The 15,246-nt window shown below is 43.2% G+C and overlaps 1 protein-coding gene across 1 annotated transcript; it reads right to left on the bottom strand.

Annotated features, from left to right (window-relative positions):
* Positions 1-1,775: 1,775 nt before the first annotated feature.
* Positions 1,776-13,390, bottom strand: LOC123344072. The gene is made up of 7 exons (XM_044979814.1): positions 13,289-13,390; positions 9,397-9,750; positions 6,797-7,213; positions 2,887-2,991; positions 2,783-2,807; positions 2,638-2,672; positions 1,776-1,948 (listed from the first exon to the last, which is right to left on the bottom strand). The coding sequence occupies exons 1-7, from the start codon at positions 13,329-13,331 to the stop codon at positions 1,776-1,778; spliced, it is 1,152 nt and encodes a 383-aa protein (XP_044835749.1). The 5' UTR covers positions 13,332-13,390.
* Positions 13,391-15,246: the final 1,856 nt, after the last annotated feature.

The raw sequence follows: 15,246 nt of genomic DNA, 5'->3' as shown, positions 1-15,246 counted from the left end.
CTATGGCCCATTACTCTCAAACTGATTTTTTTTTAACTGTAAAAAGGAGTAGTAGTGGGGATTTTATGGCTGTTTTACAAAGGCAAATTAGTGCTCAAGAGAAATACAGGCCAGAACAATGGTACCAACACTCAAGAATACAACTTTGAGAATTCTGAGCTTAAATGAACCATAAAAGCCCTTTCTGTGTGTATTCAAAGCCATATGTGACAGGAAAGCAATTTACCCACTGTCCCTTGCATTGCTGGGCAAGAACAGATGCTGTGCTTCCCCAAAGGAGAATTTAGGGTGGAGCCACAGCCATACCATCTCCCTGCGTCTTCTATTCCACGTTTTGGGCAGCTTGCATCCCAGGAAGCAGTTCCTGCACTCAGGAGAGCACAGAGATTGCAGTTGTGGCAAACCAATGCATGGCTCTTTGTGCCTTTTCCCTCATGCATGTTTTCCACTAGCTGAAAGGTCACAGCTGTCCAATGTGTGTGATCAATTTAAGGTTTGCTCAGGCTGAACAATTCCCTGATTAGCCTGTTCCTTTTGCCACAAATTTGAAATTCCGAATCTACAGCTTACACAGTGCAAAAAACGGAAGATACAGGCGATAACTAAAGTTCCATACTGCTGTAGTGAGAAGCAGACTCCATAGCAGATTCATACAACTGGAAGTGTATTTCCCATTATTAGTGCATACAGTGACTCCTCATTTAACGTCTTCCCGGTTAACGTTGTTACGTTGCTGATCAATTAGAGAACTTGCTCATTTAAAGTTGTGCTGTGCTCCCTTATAACGTTATTTGGCGGTCGCCTGCTTGGTCCACTGCTTGCAGAAAGAGCAGCCCGTTGGAGCTAGCTGGTGGGGGCTTGGAAAGAGGATGGACTGGCAGCCCCCCCATCAGCTCCCCTAAATTTCCTGTGCAGCAGCTGCCCAGCAGGCTGTCAGTTGTCGGGCAGTTCAAGTATCCCTCCCGCAACTGCCATGTGCTGCTCCTGCCCTCTGCCTTGGAGCTGCTGCCAGGAGCTTGCTGCGCAGGGTGGCGGGGGAGGAAGAGGTCCTAATGTCAGGGTGTTGCCCTCCCCCCGCTCCTGCCCCCCACTCCTGTCTCAACTTGCTGATCTACTTAAAAAGGCAATGTACTTAGTGTGGCATCAGTGTTCTTAAAGGGGCAATGCACATCTCTCTCTCTCCCTCTCTCTCTCTCACACACACACACACACACACACGGTGTGTGTCTCTGTCTCTCTCTGCCATGCTGTGTCTCCTCCCTCCATTCATGCTGCCTTATAGAGTGTGAGGCTACATTAACAACAATGTGTTAACCCTTGAGGGCTCAGCCGAGTGCTAGTTTATCATTTAGCAGCAAGGCATTCCCTGGGAAATATCCCTCCCTCTTCCACCCTCTAACTTCACCACCTCAGCCAAGCTTCACAATCATCATTGCTGTGTACAGTATTAAATTGTTTGTTTAAGACTTATACTCAGAGAGAGAGAGAGAGGGAGGGAGAGAGAGAGAGAGAGAGAGTTTTGTCTGGTGAAAAAAGTTTCCCTGGAACCTAACCCCCCGCTATTTACATTAATTCTTCTGGGGAAATTGGATTCACTTAACATCGTTTCACTTAAAGTAGCATTTTTCAGAAACATAACTACAAGGTTAAGCAAAGAGTTACTATACTCATATAGCCCCTATTAGTTATACTAGTGTGACTAACCTAGGAGGTTCTATTTGCAATGTCATTTGTCAAAAATAACACTTCCTCTTACAAGTCACTTACAGGAACAGCTATTGTGGCACCACTTCATAGGTTATATCATACTCTTCATCTCCTGGCCCCTTGCCAGATGCTGCAGTGTTATCCAATGTACAGTAGGCTGTATTTGGGTCGTCATATGGGCTTGAACACAACACTTCATATGTTTGCAAGTCTTTGCTGCTGCTCATTCTGTACAGGGAACCTGTAAAACAATTACTCTGCATCAAAGAGTTTATGAATCTCACAGAATTAAAATAAAACATCAATTAAAATAAATCAACTAAATAAAATAGTAACTATCTCCCTTTGAAAGGGACGTTAAATAAATTCTTCTCTCCTACCCCCAAATAATGGAATTTGACTCCATTCTATTCTGCCCAAAATTAAGACCTGTGTTGGTTACTGTCTACAGTACCCCACCTCTAGTAGCTAGGAAAATGATTCAGAATCACTTAGCTGCTAGGTTCTTCTATGGCCCCAGCACTGTTCTGTCAGAACACACAAACACTGAGAACACATGACTCCATCTTAGCACCCCAGAGAGAGCAAGAAGCATTGTTCTATTCATTTTACTGAGGAGAAACTCATGCAGAGACAGATTCTGTAACTTGCCCAAGGGCATAGGGACAGGATGTATGTGAGAGAGACAAGAATTTAACTGAGATCACCCATATCCTATTCCAGTGCCTTATTGCAAGACCATCCTCCCTAAAGAACAACTGTCTACTGAACCAAAACTAATTTGATTAACAAAAAAAGCATTGACATTATCTGAAATTTAAAAACTTAATACCATGAACAGACAGTCTAAGAAATCTATAATACACAATTCTCAAAATGTGCTAAGTAGACAATCACTTCAAAAAGGTTTATCAAAAATTTAATGCTCACATTCATCTCCTGGAATTTCAAGAGCAGCCTGAACTCTAAAATAAAAAGATAAGGGAAGAATCTATTTAGTCATTTCTATCAATTGGAAAAAACATTTTAAAAATGATACTAATATTTCATTGGTTATGTCCATTCAAGGCCATACCTGGGAAGTTGTGCAGATGGCTTTCCTGTAAATAAAACACACTGTAAAGTTTCAATGGTTAAAATATTCCTGCAGATCTTACTTACTAATTTTACTTTTCCTACCTTTTGATTTGATTTTCTTTTTATAGATCAACCATGCTATCCCACTGATGATGATAATCCCTACGATCAATCCAATGGTGGCATACAATGGCACGGAAGCAGATGCTAAAGAGAGGACCAGGGTTAGTTAATCTTGAAAAATTTAACCAGATGGCTGGAAAAACACTTTACCATAACCTCCATTATATGGATAGTGCTTTTCAAGTGATCAGATAATGTTTAACAACTATGTGGATAATACACATTCAGCAACCCATGAATGTGGATGATTCCAGGATACAGTATGCTAGGATTGGTAATAAAAACAGCAGATAAATTAGCTTACAGAAATCAAGTTTTCTTATGAGAAAATATTGCGATATTCTACTGTAATGATGCAACATAATATATGTTATAGTAGCAATATTGCAGTGTCTTGTGAGATTACTGGAGAATACTGTAGTATTTTAATGGGTTAATGCAGCACAACTGTAAAGCATAACTACTGAGGTTCACATTTTTAAAGGGGCTTTAAACTGTCCTCCATTTTTGTGTCCACAGTCATTTGCAGGTACAAATGTTGGACTCAACTGTGTTTTGCCAAGAGCCCTGAAAAAGCCACAGGCTGCCTCCAGGTCTTCCCCTAGCCCTGCACTAAGTCTACACCTGGTGCAGGGTATTTCTTGCAGTTCACTATCTAGTGTAGCTCGCCAATGTGTTGGGGAGGCAGAGCCAAGAATCTGTCCATTCTCCGCCCAGTTTCATTCACCTGCTTATGGAGAGGAGACAGGGTGTGAGGGGGGTGAGTGTAGAATCTCTACAGAGCCTTCTGTCGTCCCCACACTGCAGTCCATGATTTGCCTTACATCCCGCTACTGCTCTGCAAACCTGACCTTGATTTTACCCTATAGCAATTAGGGGCGACATCCTGTCTCCATTGAAGTCACTGGGATATTTGCCATTCACTTAATGGGGCTAAGATTTCATGATCTCTGGCTATGTGTTATGCTGGCAGAAGCCGGTGACAAGACCTTGAAACAGTGTCATTTGTTCCTACAGTTAATCAGATTAATCCCTCAAACCAAGTCATTTAAAAAAAATGAATTCTAGACTGTAAACTCCTTTGGACAAATGGGGAACTGAGGTCAGAGAGATTAGGGTCTAAAAATCCACTATTTTTCCATCCCCCATTTGAGATGCCTAGGACCTGCTATTGCATAGAATTTAGCATTCTATACCATTTCATATGTTCACTCCCACTGACTGAATCTGCAAGTCAGGGAACCTTAGTACTGGCATCTCCCAACTTTGGAGTTCTTGACTTTGCAACCTTAATGCTATTTTAATGTGTGTGTGTGTGTATTGGGGGTTAATTTACTATTTTCTTAAGAAAGCAAACTGAAAAAACAGAAATTCTATTATGTGACATCATATTGATATTCATCGGCAGGGCTGGAACATTTAGATCCACCACAAAGACCTATGCCACGTAAGCTAACATTGACACTGATAGCAGTAGTAGTAGGTTGTCACGTGGATCAGCACTAGAGGGGGACAGGACACCTTCCCCGTGAGTTTCACAGATATTTGCTGACAGCAGAGGAATGGTGAGACTCAGGAATCGTGACTTCCATGCCAGGCTCTGGAGGGAGTGGCTCTAGCAGGCATGGACTCTTCTGCCCAATCTCCTCCCAGCATGATACCTTTTGCCCCATCCTCTCAAACCTGTCCTTGTCCCAGTCCTGGCTCTTCCCCATCCCAGTCCTATTCTCCTGGCCTACCCTAATTGCAGTCACCAGGTTTCTCATCCCAGTCCCAGTCTCCTTGTCTCACCCCCTCCAAACTTCCAGTCCCAGCCCCGATCTCCCTTCAGTCCCAGGTCCAGCCTTTTTGCCAAGCAGTTCCCAGTTCCTCCCTCTTCCAGCCCCTTATCCAACCAGGGCCGCCCAGAGGGGGGGGGCAAAGGGGGCAATTTGCCCCGGGCCCCGGGCTCCGCAGGGGCCCCCAAGAGAAGAGCGGAGGCTCCCGCCGCCGCCCCTCTCCTGGAGCCTCAGCGTCTCCGGCGGGGCCCCTGAGCCCCGCCCCGCTCAGAGACGGTCCGGCCCCGGCCCTGGCCCCGGCCCCAGCCCCAGCCTCAGCCTCTTACCGAGCACGTCTCTGGCGGGGCCTGAGCTCCGTCCCGCTCAGAGCCGTGTGGTGAGCGGGGCGGGGCTGGGAGCTCCAACGGGGCCTGAGCCCCGCCCCGCTCAGAGCGCCGTGGGGAGGGGGCGGGGCAGCTGCCTCCGCTCGGCGTGGAGCTCCCAGCCCCGCCCCGCTCACCACGCGGCTCTGAGCGGGACGGAGCTCAGGCCCCGCCGGAGACGTGCTCGGTAAGAGGCTGGGGCCGGGACCGGGGCGGGGGGGAGGAGCGGGACCGTCGGGGCCGGGGGCGGGACCGGGACCCGCCACCGCCGAAGCGCAGCCCGGTCTTCGGCGGCGGGGGGCCCCTTCTGTTCCGGGACCCGCCGCCTAAGTGCCCGGAAGGCCCGCGGCGGGGACCCCCCCCCCCGCCACCGAATTACCGCGGCGGTCCCGCTTCGGCGGTAATTCGGCGGCGGGGGGCTCCCGCCGCGGGTCTTCGGGGCACTTTGGCGGCGGGTCCCGGAACGGAAGGGCCCCCCGCCGCCGAAGACCCCGGGCCCCCGGAATCCTCTGGGTGGCCCTGTATCCAACCTGTCTCTCTTCCCAATGTTTGCCTCCATTCTGCCCCTCCTGCACTCATCTTCTCCAGCCCCACTTGTTCAATGATGGCCAGATAGCAAGTGTGAAAAATTGGGATGGGTGTGGGGGGTAATAGGAGCCCATATAAAAAAGACCCCCAAATATCTGGACTGTCCCTATAAAATTGGGATATCTGGTCATCCTAAATGGTTCCCAGTCCCATTCTCCCTCCCTGGGCTCCTTGTCTAATCGCAGCACTTTTCCCACTCCATCCCGGCTCCTTAGCCCACTATTTTTTGCCCAGCCATTCTCACTTCTCCCCCTCCCCACACACACATAAATCCTGGCTCATCAGATCTCTGCCCCTCCCCTTTCCTCTTCCCCCCATCCCACTGCTTCTCAGTGCCAGGCAACTTGCCCAGCCAATCCCAATCTCTTCCCAGTTCCTCATCTGATCTCAGTCTCCCCCCACCTACTGGCTTCTAGTGTCCTTCCCCCCACCACACACACACATTTCAGTCTCCAATTCTCAGTCCCAGTCTCCCCCACCCCAGCTCCCAGTCCCAGGTTCCCTCTTCTGCCGCCCCTCTCCACTAGCCTCCTGCATTCAGTCTCCCCCACCAAACTCCTTGTCACACTCTGCTCTCTCCACCCTCCCACCATTGGCTGGCTGGCTTCTAGCATCTCTTCATTCCTCCTCCTACATGAAGCCTGGGCCCAGCAGGGATGTCACTGGGAGCACAGAAGTTCAGTCTCAGTTCAATTGCTTGGAACTGGATGCAACATGGCTCACAGCAGCCCAGACCTGCAATTGCAGGGAACGTCCCACTCAGCACTCGGCTGGAGCATTGGGGAATTTAGTGGCTGAAATCTAAGACGTGTTTACTGAGCATCTGTGCACTGTGATTTTTAAAGGCTTATAACTTGGCCAAATTTGGGCAGACTTTCATGGGAATGGTAAAACGGACACCGCTAACACGAAGGCTGCTCTCCTGCCAAATGGCAAGTCCCTATTCCAAAGCATGGGGCACTAGATCTGTTCAAAGAAAATGTCACCAGAATTTTTAACATGGGCAATACAGGATATTTTTCCATGGGTTGTTTTAAAAAATGGCTGAACCATTTTCTCTGAAGTTTTCCCAGCATGGAAAATTTTATCCCAAATAGCAAACATTTGGCAAAATTATAAGCAACTCTGGTACCAACCCCAACTACAAAACTTCTAACTTACATGGAATGGCTCGATTCCTCACTTCTATTGAAAGGTTATTTGCAATCTTCCACACATGTTTACCTCTTGACCAGGTATTTACAACACATAAATAAGTTCCACTATCAGAGTCAGTAACATTCAAGATAGTTATATTATGGACTACATGTTTCTCATCTGAATCTAAGCTTATATAGTTCAATAGTCGTCCTTCGATCATCTCATCAATACAGCAATGTGTATTATACGAGAAAGTATATGGCTCTCTCTCAACAGAAAACAGGCATTTGCTTGTTTCTGTATATTTGATCCAATATATAACAAATGTTTGTCCTGAGTGCTTCATTTGAAATTCACAAGAGAGAGTGATGTTACTTTCTTCTTCTATTAAATGATTATTGTGTGATTTTGCCGGAATGGTCTCAAATGTCTCCTTATCTGCAATACAGAATGAAACAAACACAAAAGATATGACAAACATGCACTGTAACATGTTATATCATGCTTTGCCTTTGAAAGGATTCTTAGAAGTTTGAAAATTTTCCAATAAAAACATCATCTCAGATACAGAATTCAGTGCAAAAACATTGTTTCGTTTCTATTTAGAGTGTGGGGGAAGTGTTATTTTAATGTACAATTTACAAGGCATTTTTACATTAAAAGGTGCAAATACCTACTGTACTATGGCTAGAAGTCAGCTATTTTAAATAGCCATTTGGGGCCCGATCCTGTGAAGTCTGAGTACCTTCTGCGAAGTTGCCAGCACCCGTACATTCCACTGAAGTTGAAAGTGCTCAGCTCTGCACAGAAGGTTCTCAGCACTGCATGTTGAGTCCATTGGTGTTTATCAAAATAATAATTCATGGGCTGGACCAGCTGTCTACTGGCACCACAAAAGTGGGGCATGCTCTTAGAGGTACTAACTATGCTACTCCACCTACAGATATATGTCCAGTTTCACTGAGAAAACCTCTGGGACTTAGGAACACATGAAGGAATTCTTCCACTCTATTCTGCACTGATAAGGCCTCAACTGAAGTACTGCGTCCAGTTCTGGGTTCCACATTTCAGGAAAGTCCAGAGAAGAGCAACAAAATGATTAAAGGTTTAGAAGAAAACATGAGCTATGAGGGAAGATTGAAAAAATTGGGTTTGTTTAGTATGAAGAAGAGAAGACTAAGAGGGGGTATGATAATAGTTTTCAAGTACATAAAAAGTTATTACAAGGAGGATGCTGAAAATTGTTCTTCCTATCCTCTGAGGATAAGACAAGCAGCAATGGGCTTAAATTACAGCAAGGGTGGTTTAGGTTGGACATTAGGAGAAACTCCCTAACTGTCCGAGTAGTTAAGCACTGGAACAAATTGCCAAGGGAGGCTGTGGTATCTCGTTCATTGGAGGTTTTTAAGAACAGATTAGACAAACACCTGTCAGGAATGGTCTCATTATTACTTAGTCCTGCCTTGAGTGCAGGGGACTGAACTAGACGATCTATTGAGGGCCCTTCGGTCCTACACATCTATAATTCAATGATAACATCTGGGAATCAGTTTCACACTGCAGTAAACAAATGTCATTTCTGCTGCCTGGTTCAGGGTCTGCCCTGGCCTAAGTGCTGATAGTATCAGCTACAAGATACATTATTAGAAAAAATGTGAAATTGTGAAACAGCTATTAAAGATTACATATGTTCTGAATAAAGTAGTTGAAGTGCAGTGTATATTAAATAGGACATTCAGAGAATTCATCCGAAGAAGTGAGCTTTAGCTCACGAAAGCTCATGCTAAAATAAATTTGTTAGTCTTTAAGGTGCCACAAGTACTCCTGTTTTTTTTGCGGCTACAGACTAACACGGCTGCTACTCTGAAACCATTCAGAGAACAGTCATTTTTAATATGTACATGAACACATTTAAAAACAACAATGGCCTGTAGAGTGAGATTCTGCAGCATTTATAAGGTCAAATTTTCAACTAACCTCAACCAGGTTCCAAATTGCAGACACAACATTTAGCATATACCTGTTATAGGTGCTCGACAAGTATTTGCACACACAAATTTGGTACTTAGGTGCCTTGTCTGCACAAATAGTTGTTTGCATGTGCAAAATAGGCACAAAACCAATGTTATGAGTACAATCGACTGAAAGCTTAAAACTCTAGAGGTAAGATTCTGTGCTGTGCCTCTAGATGCACAGAACAAAACTCACAACCCAGGTGGAGAGGGGCTAAGGTGGCTTTAAGCAGCCCCCAGTACAATTTAGGCAGCCCTGGGGACAACTGCCCTGAATTTAAGCAGTGCTGCATTCTGCAGCCTGGCCGCAAGCCATACCTGCTATTTCAGGAGTTGCAAGAGTGTTGCTGAAAAGACAGTCTGCTGCTGTCTTCCTTAGTTCCTCTGCCAAGGGGGAATTCTACCCACACCAGATGTTCCTGATTTAAGTTAAGGGAACACTGGTGGAGAATAGTATTATTCACTGTAAGTAAAAGGAGCAGAATCTGGTCCTCAATCCTGAATTCTCTAAATAAGCTCCTCTTAAACTCACTAACTCCCTTACTGGCCTCTCAGCTCTAGAATTTATTAATAAAAATAAACCCCCTCCCCTGCAAGAAAAGCACTCACCTGCAGCCATGTTTATTATCCCCACAATAAAAAAGTTATAATGTCTGCAGTGAGTCACATTGGTAAAAAGTGGGCAAGTCTGTGATGTTCCGGTATTTGTAAATTGCTCACATGCAAATACCCCACCAGCTTTGGAAGCAGAATTTGATAATTGGTTTGTACACTTTGTTTTATCAGAGCACTGCTTTGGTCCATTGATTACTTTGGGCTGTTGATTACTGCAGTTGATTACTTGGAATTGTTGCAGAGATTCTTCAGTTTCATACCAAACTGTTTCCTTCTTCCCATTAGCCACTGTTCCATTGCACGTAAGTGTGAAATTTCCATTTTCATAAAGATGAAAGAAAGTCTCACCTGTTAAAAATATGTACATGGTTAATGATGCAAAATGATTCAGAAATCATCTTATAAATAATACCGTAAAGAAAGTGCTGCAGGTTATAGGCATCATTAAGGGCCCAATCCTGCGACCTTATGTGCTTCTGGGATGCTGCTGTGTTTCTCCTGGGTCATGCTGAACATCCTCCCCTTGTCATCAGCAGAAGCTCAGTGCTCTGAGCACTTCCTATCACACCCACAGCACTTTGTAGGATCTAAAACTAAGAGCACAGATCTGGAATTTTATACTTGGACCTTGCGGAATGAGCAGAATATTGCACAGATCATAGTTAATGCTGATGAAATTACATAGCTTAAGCCTTGACATTGGCCTTGTTTTAAAGAGTGTTTTTGTGGCCACTTCTGACCATGAGAATGAGACCAAAGAGATTTCAAAAGAAGAAAAAAGGGTACAAATATGTATTTTTGTACTAACAATAGCCATATTTATTAATTCCCTTGGCCAATAACCAATCACAAGCAGACACTGTCTAAGAGACACTAAGAGTCACTGTCTAAGAGTCATCACGATTATTCCTCCAATCCTCTTTCCCACATTACAGTTCTTATAAAATATAGCCATTTTGGTGAGATGCAACAAAAAACTGTATGAGCTCCTCCAGCTGGTCTGCTGCAAAAAATTAAGCATACTTAGAGCTATGTTAATATAAGTATAAATGATGGTAAGTAAATAGTCAAAACATTTTAGCTTTTGTATTTTCACAGCTTTTTCAGTACAGTACTGAATAAATTGGGGTTTAGAACCAGAGCTGGTTGAAAGATAGGGAAATATATTCCACTTTTTTTCAATCGAAATTTCATGTTTTGATTAGAACGTTGTGAAAATATTCATAACATTTTATTTCCAGTTTTTTATCCATTGAAATTCAAACTTTTGATGTAAAATTTTATCAGTATTTGAATTTTGTCAAATTTTGACCAGCAAAGTTGAGGACATTTTGCCAGACATGGAATCTAGAAGTGTCAATACTTGTCCAAACTACAAAAGTTCCAACAGGTCCTGCATTCCTCTGTCCCCCCAGCATCCTTCTGCCATGAGCAGACCCTGTGACAGACTCTCTCTTCAATAGATATTGAGCCCTCCAACCTGCTCTATTGTGCTTTTTCTGAACAGAGTGAAGGGCAGATGGACTTTTCAGGGCCTATTCTCTGCCTCCCACAACAGAATGGTGCCCCAAAGGGGCTTTTCCCCCCTTATAAAGTAGTTCCCTTTCATAGGAGAGTCCTTGTCACAAAGACCTAAGAAAATTACTTAAAATTGCTTCTGTTGGATCTCTTGGGATAGATTTAGCCAATCGGTTTATGACTGATTTGATCCTGCCCTATGATATTTTTTTGATGCTGTATCTTGAACAGGTTATTGGGGTGTTTATTGTATGAATGTATTAATTTAGCTTAATAAGGGCACTATTAAAAAACGTTCTCCATAAGAAGAGAACAATGGTTCAAGACAGATACATGTGTGAAATCACTTGAGAACTGTTAAGGGCTAAAGCCAGAACTGTTTGCTTTGATTATTTTACCTCCACCACAGGACAATCTACAAAACTGGTTCTGACTAGAAACTTTTCCAACATTACGCAGGTTTTACTATCAGCTGTGGTCACGATACACAATATAGCCCATGTATACTTTCAAAAGCAAAATTAGAGGTTAGCAGTTAACATATCTTTTTTTTCTCCTGCTCAGCTGTGGGTAGGACTTTGACTAGGAAAAAGCTGAGTTTGAAACTCAGTTATGCACATACAGCTGACGAAAAAATATTTTTGTATCAAAAAAAAAAATGAAGCACTGGTCACAGTCACATTCAGAACTTGTCTGTATATTTTTAAGACCCAGTCCTGCTCCTTTGGAAGTTTATGGGACTTTTTGATTTCACCAGTAGCAGGTTTGAGCCCATATTCAATGAAATAAATAAATAAATAAATAAATAAAAAGAGCTGAAAGCAATTTCTAACTTTCTCTTTGAAAATTTCATTTGCAAAATGCAAATTGGTGACATGTAATATATTAGCACTGTGTGAGCTCACTGAAGGCCAGACTCTGTGACCCTTATCGCTGGGAGTAGAAAGTAAGGTGCTACTTCTTCTGAGTAAGGGAGGCAAGATCTGGCCCCAAATATAGAGAAAATCCCTTCCCTAAAAAGTGACTCCGTTTTGCTTAGTGCAAAAGTCTATGAAACACTACACCAAGTGCAATGTAAAATGTCATTGCCACTTGACAAAACCGAAGAAAGAGTTCACGCTGTTATCTTTGCTTTTGTTGCAAAAGTGTTCCTACAAAGCCTGGTATAGCCATAGATTCACTGCATCCCAGGGCTGTTGCTGGATCTATTGCTCGGGAAGAGAGATCTGGGAACCACCAGTAAACTCCCCTGTCCCAGTTAACTTTGTCACCAGTTTGTGCACTTTTGAAACATTCCTTTAACCCTCCCCCTCCGTATTTCACACAAAAGCACTTTCAAAACACCTCTAATGACCCATCCCACTCCCCAGTCCATTTATTGGTTGAGAAAATAACCTTTTACAACATTGTTAAAGTCAGTAACTATAGCTTGCAATCAAGAATACTTCTTGTTGAATTATTAATAATATTAGAAATAATTCATATTAATACGGGAGACAAGACACTAATTTAACCATACATTCCCTTATTAAGTCCAAAGGCCAAATAGTATTTTAACATGCCTCTAAACATGCCTGTCAGCTTTAAAATAAGCAGTCACTGCGCCCAACACAATAACAAAGTATTCATAAGCATGCGATCACTTACAAATAGGCCAGACCTAGGGAAAACCTAGGGTATCTAGTCAGGTGGTAGGGTGTGACAAAGAACCCAAATCACAAGAACCCTCAAATTCATAACTCTTTTTATACCTTTCAAAAAACAAATGATGCCAGAGCCAGTTATCACATTAGCTAATGGCTAATTTGAGACAGTTGACCCTAATTTTCAGTTTTAATCCAGATAAGATTTACAACCTGCTTCTCCTAAGATCTTTGCTCCTTATCTCTTCTCCTCCTCCTTACTGTGCAACAGTTTTTTCATTGCAGTTGGGGTCACGTAGTCTTTACTTTTAAGAAATTACTGGTATGTGGGGCAGAAAGGTCCAAGCTGGCTCCTTTTAAGACAGATTCTGTTAGCCTTATTTAAAACCATCTTCAATCAACCCTGTCAGTCAGAGGCATTCTTTTTAGAAATTTCCTTATCTCATTAATTATTTTTGAACCAGCCATCCTCCCTACTCCATTCCTTCTGGCATTATTATTTTTAAGGCTTTCCTTCTATTTGCTAGTCAGGGCCTTTCTTTATAACACAATCTATTCTTAACCAAACTTAAACCAACTCCAATTCATCAATTTCATATTTATGCTACACTGCAGTATGTATTAAGATTAAACATCCCAGAAAATGAACTTGACACAAAATACTCTTAAGAATTAAGAAAGAGATATGCATAGAAATGAGCAATTTTTCTTAATAGGAAACATACCAGTAATTCGTCCTAGAAAAGCCAGGTTCACCAAAAGATACATTCTTCTGGGAGGAAGGGTTACAAAGGTTTCCTCTTCTTGGTTTTGTCTCTAATTCTAAAAACTTTCTTGTGAAGAGAGAGGAAAGCGGAATTCAATGAGCACAGCAAAAGGTAACAGGAAACAGATAATGAGATATGCTGCAAGATATGCTGTTTATTTTAGAGTCAGAGACACTTCCATCACAAATAAGCCTACTGTCATTCAGTGATGACAGAGGTAATTTATACCTTGGGAAATAAAGTCCAAAGACTAGAGGTTCTTAGGCAGTAGGAAAAAGTCTTCCCTAGAAAAGAAAGTCTGAGGTGCCCACAGTAATTTGCTATCCCCTACCTATATCAGTGGTGTGACTCCTGCAGTGTACCAGGATAGTGTAGGCCTCACTCAGTGGACAAATGTCAGGTGAAATAGAAGCTATTTTAGCCTCCCACTTACCAGGGATTCCTTTGGTCCTGAGCCATCATCTGAAAAACAGCCCCTTAAGGTATCTGGGTCACAGATGCAGCAGTCACTGAGTCACTAGCTGGTTCTTCTTCCATGCCCCAAGGAAGACATCCAGACAGAAAACACCATTTGGGGAACAGAGACCACGTGAGGGCAGAAAAACTCCTTCATAAGCCTCCACTACCTCCACAAGGGTAGTGAGTGTGAAAATCAGAAGAGAAGGTGAGTAGGGCCTGTGAACAGGCGGTGTATGCCACTCCAGCTCATTTTGCACAGACTGCTGCATTGGTCCTTTCACATTTAAGGGACAAGGTGATACCACCAGTTTGTGAGAAATAACATGACTTTATTCCCCTCTAATAAATGGAATTGACTCTTCTAATTGAAAATCTGTTTGCCTTGTCTTCAGAAATGCGAGCTCTTCGGGGGGGAGCTAGAAAAACCACAGTCTGTCTAACCAAGTTGTGCTGAGGGTAGGAGGACATCACAGGTAGTTCCCTAATCCACTGTCAGTAAGTATGGCATCTTGTCTGGGCAGTAGGGATGGCTGGGAAGTCTTGCCAAGGTCCCCTGGAGTTCTGTTGGGGGTTGCCTTAAACATGGGTTTTTTTGGAGCTTGAAACCTCAAGAAGCAGCCACGAAGATACTGAGAAAGGGAAGCTGCTTGAAGAGAAGATTGGAATATCCTGGAAAGCAGCAGCAGCAGTAGAATTCTGAGGTTGCCTTGGCAACGGGCAGCTTCCTTGCCAGCAGCAACAGGAAAGCAATGACCACCACTGCATCCACGGCAGAAGAGCAACAGCGCAGCTGTGGCAGCCACACTCTGGGGATTGGACAGGAGAGAAGGACCAATAGAGGAATTGGAGGAAAATTTAAATAAGGAGTGTAAGTCTTATCTTCTTTCCTATCTATTATTTAAGAGTATATGGCTTTGTCTGTGAATAAAGCTGGACACCTGCTTCTTGAATGAGATCTCCGCTACCCCTCCTGTGACTGGCTGATCACCGGATGTAACAAGTCACATGATCTTAAATGTCAGGTATTAAATGTTAAAAGCTCAATGTCAAGTGTTAAGTATTAATGTTGATGTTTAGTTAATGTTTTAATCTGTGCGTGCAGTAATGGTTTCTCATATGTGTATATAGGGGCTGCATATACCGCATTGTATTAAGTATGAGGTTAAATTATATCATTAAGACTAAAAGCCTTTTTGGATACAGGACCTCTATCTGCTTGTTACACTGAAACCGCTATGCATCCGAAGAAGTGAGCTGTAGTCCACGAAAGCTTATGCTGAAATAAATTTGTTAGTTTCTAAGGTGCCACAAGTACTCCTGTTCTTTTTGTGGATACAGACTAACATGGCTTCTGCTCTGAAAACTGAAACGGCTGTATTTCTTGTATGTGTTAAGATATCCTATGTAATCTGTGTCTTTTATTTTATTGCACTGTTCTAATTCTTTAATGTAATTCT

Source organism: Mauremys mutica, chromosome 11 (genome assembly GCF_020497125.1).
Source record: "Mauremys mutica isolate MM-2020 ecotype Southern chromosome 11, ASM2049712v1, whole genome shotgun sequence".
Lineage (NCBI taxonomy): Eukaryota > Metazoa > Chordata > Testudines > Geoemydidae > Mauremys > Mauremys mutica.
This window is presented reverse-complemented; position numbering and strand designations above follow the sequence as displayed.